The sequence below is a fragment of the Lycium ferocissimum genome, chromosome 6 (genome assembly GCF_029784015.1).
Source record: "Lycium ferocissimum isolate CSIRO_LF1 chromosome 6, AGI_CSIRO_Lferr_CH_V1, whole genome shotgun sequence".
Lineage (NCBI taxonomy): Eukaryota > Viridiplantae > Streptophyta > Magnoliopsida > Solanales > Solanaceae > Lycium > Lycium ferocissimum.
Window position 1 is genome coordinate 45,714,874 of NC_081347.1, and position 9,059 is coordinate 45,723,932.

Consider the following 9,059-nt stretch of genomic DNA (forward strand, 5'->3'; position numbering starts at 1 on the left):
CGCACACAGGCCAGAGATGACTCCTTCCCACCTATACACCTCGTATCAGTACTTTCGCACACAGCCCAGAGATGACTCGATATATAATGTGTTTCAATGAATCAATATTTCCTTCTCACTTTCCATCCTAAGTATCGTAAAAATGCAATATCAATGTATCATGGAAATGAGTATGAATATGATGCAATGTAATATCAACAACTAATTCAATCCCAAATAGTACCACACATAGCACACTATTAATATCAATAATAAGGCTACACAATACGCCACAATGGAATCACAATTCTCTTCTCAATATCAAATCAAGTAAAGTATCGCAATATCATAGTCATGGTATATCGCTAGTCACCAATACCCAATGTATCAACGTGGCAATGAGCTAATAAGTAAATAGACCATAAGTCAACAACATAATGGGGTGGCTAGCCCCCAAATCATTCAACAAGCCCAACGTAAGAAAATATCCAAACCAACTTCCTAGATAAAGGTTTACATGCATTCTCCGACAATATCATCTAAACATACATTTCGCTAATCAAAGTCTCATTATAAGATAAATCGTAACCTACCTGGAAGGCCGAACTGCAAAGTCTCCAATAGTCAAACCTTAGTCTTTCCCTTCCTTTGAGCCTAGAGATAATGGAGGTCTAATCATATCCAAATTATGAAATTAGAATCAAGAAGAAACATCATTCAATCCTTACTTCTATTCTAAACCCAAATCCCAACCTATGAAATAGGGTTTATGAACTAAAAAGATGAAATTAGGAATCTGTAGGTCTCAACACGAAATTAATGTTCTAGGTGATCAATTTTCATCAATTATAAACTAAAAGGACTAACAAATAACTTAAATTCGGATTCTAGGCAAAACCCCCAAATTTGCGTATGAACTCTAACTTTCAATTTCATAAATTAGCCACTAATTAGGGTGGAATCATGAATCATGCAATAATAGTTTCTAATTATCAATTTCATGCTTAATGAAGCTAACCCAATCAATAATTTAAGATTTAATAGCCTAGAATGAAGAACCCACAAAGCCCTCTTTTAATCCATCATTTCTTAAGGAAACTAGCATGCTTAATGGATTCCCAAGGTGAATAATGAAACAAGGAATGGAAAGGAAGGTGAAAGAACTTACCACAATGATTTTCTATGAAGAACAACCTTGAAAGCTCCCTAAAAGCTCTAGAGTCGGAATGGTATTGAATGAAAGACTTAGGGCTTTTAACACACACATAATGAATCTAACTGCCCATCACCCGTTTTCGGGCTCATATTAGAGCTTCAGCGGTCCCACTTTTGCGATCCACCAGAATTACACATGGCTGCTATAGCAGCAGGGGCACCGCTAAAGCGATACCGCTGTCGTGGTCCTGGTGCCGTCATAGCGGGAGACACCAGAAACTCCCAAGTTTCACTAATTCAACCCGAAATCTCGACTATCACCTGAGACTATCTGCTCACAAATCATATATGTAGACATACATAAAAACACGCTACGAACGCACCCGTGGCCTTGGAATTCTCAACGGAGGTCTCGTTGACCGAGTCAATCCCTGACACCTCAAAATCAACTTCCCAACCTGAGTCCCAAAATACACCTGAGTGCATTGGGAATCAAACCGAATATACATACAAGTTCTAAGAGACCATCCGGACCTCTCAAAATTGACGAATTCTCGAAAAAGGTCCGTTTACCTAAAAGTCAGCTTTGAGTCAACTCTTTTTCGCTTTAAGCCCAAATTTCCCACAAAGTCACCCAAATCATATCCAAAGACCTCGGGAAGCATGTCAATGATCCCTAGAGTCAGATGTGAACTAAATAAGCTCAAGAAAGGGTCAAAACCATTGAAAAGTCTATAACGACCAAACGGGTTGTTACACAAATAGTTGTGGTTAATGATGCTCAAGCTGAAGTGTCAAAATTTGAGTCAGTTCTTGTGTTTAGTGAATTTTCGAAGGTGTTTCTTGAAGAACTTCCTGGTATTTCGCCTGATTGAAAGATCAGCTAATGGACTTGTTGGATAAAGATTTTATATGACCAAGTACCTCACCTTGAGATGCTCTAGTCCTATTTGTTCGAAAAAAAGGATGGGTCTCTTGGAGTGTGTATTGATTTATCGTTAACTTAATAGGATGACCATCAAGAATAAGTATCATTTGCCTGGGATAGATCACGTGTTTGACTCACTTCAAGGCGCTGATTCTTCTCGAAGATTGACTTGAGGTCGGGATATCATTAGTTGAAGATAAAGGAGCACGATATTTCGAAAATAGTTGTCCGTACTCATTATGGAAATTTTGAATTTTTGGTGATGTCTTTTGGTCAGACTAATTTACCTGCTGCATTCATGGATTTGATAAGTTGTGTTTTCAAGCCTTTCGATGATCATTTCATAATTTTATTTATTGATGATATCCTGGTGTATTAAAAAAGCCATAAAGATCATGCAAATCATTTGAGGATAGCGTTGCAAACACTGGGTAGAGAAATTTAAAGACTTGCTTAGTATTGGAGTTCGGCTGGATGAAGCTGAAAATAGAGAATTAGTGTAAATTTTTCAAGCGCCTATCATGGAAAGGATTAAATCTAAGCAATTTGAAGATGAACTTTCGGTAAAGCTGTTAGATGGAGTGCAGAAGGGTGATTACACCTTGTTCACTGTTGATGTTAATGATAATGTTTTAAGACTACTAGGGCGGTTATGTGTTCCTAATGTCTATGGTGTTCGAAAAGAACTAATGGTGGAAGTTTTTAGTTCTAAATATTTTGTGGATCTAGGATCCACCAAGATGCATAAAGATCTGAAACAACACTACTATTGGAAGAGCATGGATGTGAATATATTTAATTTTGTGCCAAAGTGTTTGAATTGTCAGCAAGCGAAACCTGAACATCAGTCTAGTGGGTTTGCTCAGAATATCAAAATTCTTCAATGGAAGTGGGAGATGATAAATATGGATGTTGTTATGGATATTGGCCAATTTAGCAAACAGAGGAGTACCAACAATTCGACAAAAATATTGTTGATGATGCAAATGTTGAGGAGGTGTACATAAGTGAGAATGTAAAAAATAATGCGGTTTTAGAGTTGGGGAATGTTGGACCTCATTCTAAACACTTTTCGACATTGTGTTTGGTTGGTGACATGAAAATAGAGGCTTAAAAACCAATGAAGAAGTGTATAGATGAAGAACAAGACCCTTATATCCCAAAATTTGCCATGCTGAAGAGACAAAACAACTTTCCTTACTTGAGGGCCAAGAAATGCAAGATGCGACACCTATTGCTTGGTTCTTTTACGTTCAAACCACCATCCCAGGAGCAAAAGCAGGAAATTTGATGCCAAATTGGGGGCACAATTCATATCCTCAAAATGGAAGGAAAAGTGATGAAGGTGATGGCCTCGTGCCACGATTTTAAGTAGACGTTTGTTGGGAGGCAACCTAGTTGACTATCAGGGAGCTTTTCTTTTTCTCTGCGCTATATTTGCTATTGTTCTTATTATGTTTATGCATTGAGGAAAAATCATTATTAAGTGTGGGGTGGGGAAATAATTTCTTTCTAGTCGCAGTAGCAGTGAATAATCCCTCTCGGTATTTCTTTGTACATCGGTTCTTTTCTTGTACTTGAACTGGGTAAAAAAAAAAATTAGGATTAGTTTTTTTTAAGAGTGGTAAAGGGGAGAAAAGAAAGATCCTTTTGACTTGTTAGTTGCCACCGCATGTAGGCTTGAACTTGAGTAGTACTTTCTGTGACTGCTTGAGAAATTAAAAAGATAGCAAACTTTCTGATACCTACTTTCAGGGTAGTGACTATGTATATAGCTTATTCTTATTTTGTAGTTCACTATGACCCTGTTTGTCTAAGAGTAGAATTGATCCATCTTGATTGATACTTGTGTCATGAGAGTTGAGGATTCCTTGCATATATTACATGTTTTACATCTTAGCCCAGAACTTTCAAGCGAAATAAAAAGTGTTACTCTGTTTAGAAGATGATAATAGGATTTCTTTGATATGTCTTGTGAATTTTAGCCTTTTTAGATATTGTTATCACTAGTTAGTTCCTTGAGCTTGTAGCCTTTCGTTTGGTAGTTGTATGTTTGCCTTGATCCTTTTAATGAATCCCTGGTTTTTGTATCCTACTTCCTTAAGCATTGTAGCTTAAACTATGATATACTCCCACCGTTTCAATTTATGTGAACCACTTTGACTGGGCACTGAATTTAAGAATGTAGAGAAGACTTTTAAACTTGTGGTGTTAAATGAGTCACATATATTTTGTGTGGCTATAAATCAATGCAAAAAGGTAAATTGTTTCCAAATATAGAAAGAAGTCATTCTTTTTTACACCGGCTAATAAAGAAATAGGTTCACATAAATTGAAACGGATGGAGTAATTGATAAATCTAAAGAAAGGGATGGTCGAGTGTAGAAGGTGACCAATGATAGTTGCAAAGTGATGACAAAGCCCTCTTAGAAAGAATGTGACATAAAAAATGCTAGAAAAAAATATGATTGAAACGATCTTGATATGAGAAAAATGCTTGTGAAATAATTGATGAAGATCGAGGGCTGAAAATAAATTTAAGAGAAGAAGATGATGTGTGATTAAGTCTGAAAGTGTAAATTTCTTAGGGAAGTGTAAGCCAATCATATATAGCTGTCCTACTCGTCCCCTAGCCAACATTACAACCCGTTAAAATTCCTATTTGATTCTATTAAAACACGCTTAATAAGTAGAGCTGTATATAATGGGCAAGCCTAGGGTTCTTTGTGCAGCATGTGGATTATTTTGTGAGTGCGAGAGTTTTCTTTGATGCTAAGTCCTTAAATAATTTCATTCTTTAATTTGAGTGTGTGGACTATTTTAATGTGAAGGCACTTGTTTCATGATAGATAGGTGATGTTATTAGATTTCTTTGACAAAGTAGGTAAGCGACCTTGAATTTGATGAGTTAGAGCCCGTCTTTGAGGTTAGAAGGTTAGAAGTTTGTTGTTCGATTGAGTTGACTTGTATATCTTGCATGATGATCAAGAAGTGTATATTTGATGTTTAAGTTGTTATAGGGCCTAAGTGTTGGTATCAACCGCAAAGTGGTGTTGTTCCTAGGCTTAATTTATTAAGGGTGTGTTCAGTTGTTTGTTTGAAGACGAACAAAGGTTCAAGTATGGGGTGGTGATGTTAGGTGTATTTATACGTCTTTCCTCCATACTTTACCTATGTTTCTGCCTTGTTTAAGAGCCAAATGCATTAAATACACCTAATGTATATTAACTTTGCGATGCTGAGCTAATATGTGTGTTATTGTTGAATCTACGTACTTTATGTTAAAAATGCTTCGTTTCGGAGAAGAAAGATCAAAAAGAGCCTAAGTGACATGTTCCCGAGCTAATGATTAAATTTGGAGCTAAAATAAATACTTTGAGACATTGAAGTCTGAGTAATTGTCCAACAAATTCATTCGGAATCAAGATCGGAGTTGGAGGACTATGAAGTCTGAGTAGAAGTCCTAAAATAAAACTCACCTCATAGCGCCACCTTTGGCGAAAAAAGAATTGGAAAAACTTTTGGCGCTCTCGAAAATGACCCTGGCGTGGGGCTCCTGCGCCCAACGGCCCTGCCCCATGGCGGAATGATTTTTTATTATGCTTTTAAGGGTAATTTGGTCCAAGCTCGTTTGTATACGTTATAAATACATTATAAATTCATTTTAGAGAGGGAGGTTCATAGCTTTTGACCTAGAGAGAGCTAGGAGCCACCGTGGAGGCCGGTACTGGGTTTTACCTTCTCTTCTCCATTCTACTCGTTTTTATATTTTCTTTGGATGATTTATTGCTTTTTCTCCATGTTTATGTGGAGCTAAACTTCTCATTCTAGGGTTATGGTTCTTTCATGAACGTTGTTATTCGAATATTGATTTCAATTAGTTAATTTATCGTATTGGTCTATTTATTTAATCCTGAGCTTAATTATTTGGTTGCTTGGTCTCCAATCGAATACTATCTACGAATCTTAGCCTAGACTCGAGAGAGGAATTCTAAGTGCATGATCTCAACCTTGGGCATCGGGGAGCGGATTTGTGTCTAGGATAGAGATATACCTAGTTCACCTTGTTTGGTTTATATACAGCAAATATAAATGTGTTTGTGTTAAGATTCATGACCATAGAGATATAGGCGTGAAAGTAATACGAATAGGTGGCTAAGGACTTGAGAGAATATTCTTAGTTGTAATATTATTAACCTTGTTAACCAATAACTAGAAAAATTAAGAAGTTGAATCAATTGAAGATACAACGTGATTGTTAGATAGCCCATAATTGTAGATCGATTTCATCTCGTTGATAACATAAAAACTCGTTCTCACTTCGTTGGAGTTCATTATTTATTTTTATTTTTTTAGTTAGTTTATAATTATAACCTTCGGATTTCATCTCTTATTTAGATCATTAGCATTAGTTTAATTTAGTTAATGGTTAATCATAAGTCCCAGTGGGTTCGACATCTTCGATTTCTAAAATCACTATATTAATTGTACGACCACGTAAGCTTGCATGTGCGTTTGGGAGCAACAAATCTAACAAACACCTTTTGAATAGGCAAATTAGATTACAACTCAAAACAGCTACTACAAATTCTAGACCAACGGTAGAACTTAATGAAATGGCTCTTAATATTTGACTTTGTTCTTCAGTTAGACCTCTTAAAACTCAGGATTACTTCTTGCTCTTGCTCACAAATTAGGACTAGGTCCTTCAACTAGTAACCAATCAACCCAATGGGCTAAACCATTTATTAATCATTAAAAGTAGAACTCAATAAATTCTCCCTTTTGATGGTGAAAAATAAATGTTCACAACACCTAAAAGAATATATGCACATAACCGTCAATTTAGAATCACTCAACACATAGAACAAGATTTAAGAGTAGGTAGTTTAAACTCAGGTAGTAGTTAACTGAACTTAATTTCTTTTTAACCACTTTCATGAAACATTTCATTCTTCCTCCTTTTAACATCATCAAAAAATCAATAACGGTCAATTGGCCATAAATGAGTCAAGTGCATCATATCAATTTTATGGTCGTTGGGATCAGAGCCGATCCAGAATTTCTGACCTTCTAACATTTTTTCTCCAGCTTCACAACTAATTCCTTTATAGTTTATACCATCCTCCTAATCAACATAGTGAGGAGTCCACATTTGATCACTTTAGTATAGTAGACTAAAATTTTTATCATCTATCTTCTTTCTTTCACTCTTCTTCTTCTTCTTCTTCTTCTTCTTCTTAGCAACAATCATCTATATCCCCTCATCCTTGATCAATACGGGACCTACCTCCACAGTCACTGACTCTTTTGACTTTTTAATTTTTTTTTATTTATTTATTTTACTTCTTTCATGAGCCTGAGCCAACTCTGCCTCTTCCAGCCTTCTTTTTTCCCGAGTAGTTGATCTTCTTATAAGAGTTCAGGATCCTCAGTAGTTTCGCAATAGATATTTCAAGACCATAAAATTTCTGATGAACAACAACTTGGATTCTATGGCATGACAAAGGGTTTTGAACTTCTTTTTTCCTTATTTCTCAGCCAGTTTTAGATCTATTAGAAGATGATTCAACTATGATGAGATTTAAGTTGGTCACACATTTTGCTAATTGACCTTGCACTTTTTAAGCATCAAATTTTGGTTTATACCTGATATTTTTGTGGCTTTAAAAAGTTTATACGTACTGATTGACATGAGATATATGTGTATCGCACGTGTCTAAAAGCTACAATTAAGCACTCGAGTAGTTAAAGTAGATGGAAATGACTTCATCACGATCATTAGTTATACATTAATTCAAATTATTCTTAGTTTTAGGTATAACAAAGTAACTAATACATGGATAAGTACATAGTAGTAGGTTGTTTAAATTCATTATTTAGGTTTCAGGCCTTTGTGATATAACCAAAGCCTCAACCAAAACACACATATATAGTTTCACCTTAATTAAAGAAAAAGTATTGGGGATTTAGTCATCCAAACTCCTCAAATTCCACATATCAGTATTCTTGTTGTGCTGCTCATAGTAACCAGGGCTCCTATCGGAATCGCGCTCTAATCCCTTCGACATATGAGTGTGGGAAGCAGAGTGCTGCATCCCCCCATAGCCCCTACCGGCCATGTGGGAAGAATGCTGCATTCCGCTCCCATAGCCACCACTGGCCATGTGGGAAGAATGTTGCATTCCGCTCCCATAGCTACCACCGGCCATGTGGAAAGAATGTTGCTGCTTTTCGTTCCCATAGCCACCGGTCATGTGGGAAGATTGTTGCATTCCATTCCCATAACCCCCATAGCCACCATTCCCGTGGGAAGAGTCATGCATTCCATGGCCACTTCCATAGCCACCATTGGCGTGGGAAGAGTACTGCTGCATTCCACTTCCATATCCACCGCCATTATTAGCGTGGAACATGCTGCTACTATTGCTGGGCATATTTGCAGAATCATGGGACATATGCTGGCCATATTGGCCGTGGCCACTTTGGTACTTGTCCTCGCCGTGGCTATAGCCTCCATGGCTGCTCATCATCATGTGTGTATTTGCAAGCTGAGGAGTGGTTACAGAGGGATAACCATAAGGCTTCTTCATCTGCATGCTTGAGCTATTGTTGCTGTAATAATTATCATCCGAGGAGTAGTAGTCGTTATCGTTATAGTAGCTCTGCTGCTGCTGCTGCTTGAAGCCATGAGAAGGGTACATATCAGTTTGGAGACCCATTTTTAATGATATAAGGGAAGTTTTACAAACTACTGATGATTTGAGGGTTGCTTGATTATGAAAATGTTGTTCGAGTTCGTCAGATTTATAAGGCTATTGTGGCAAGAGGAATTGAGGATTCCAATCAGATAAAAAAGGCATCTCATTCTTCTTGTGGAGGTTAAAAATGGAGCACATTTCATGGTAGTCATCTCTAACACTTGTGCATTCAAAGATGCTCCTAACTTTATTATTAAATACCAACTTGCATATGGAATCCGATTTGCTATAGCTAG

The 9,059-nt window shown here is 36.9% G+C and overlaps 1 protein-coding gene across 1 annotated transcript; it reads right to left on the reverse strand.

Moving 5' to 3' along the window:
* Positions 1-8,031: 8,031 nt before the first annotated feature.
* Positions 8,032-8,784, reverse strand: LOC132061325 (cold and drought-regulated protein CORA-like). Its single transcript, XM_059454164.1, has one exon. It carries the CDS (start codon positions 8,782-8,784, stop codon positions 8,032-8,034), a length of 753 nt encoding a protein of 250 aa, XP_059310147.1.
* Between the last annotated feature and the right edge of the window lie 275 nt (positions 8,785-9,059).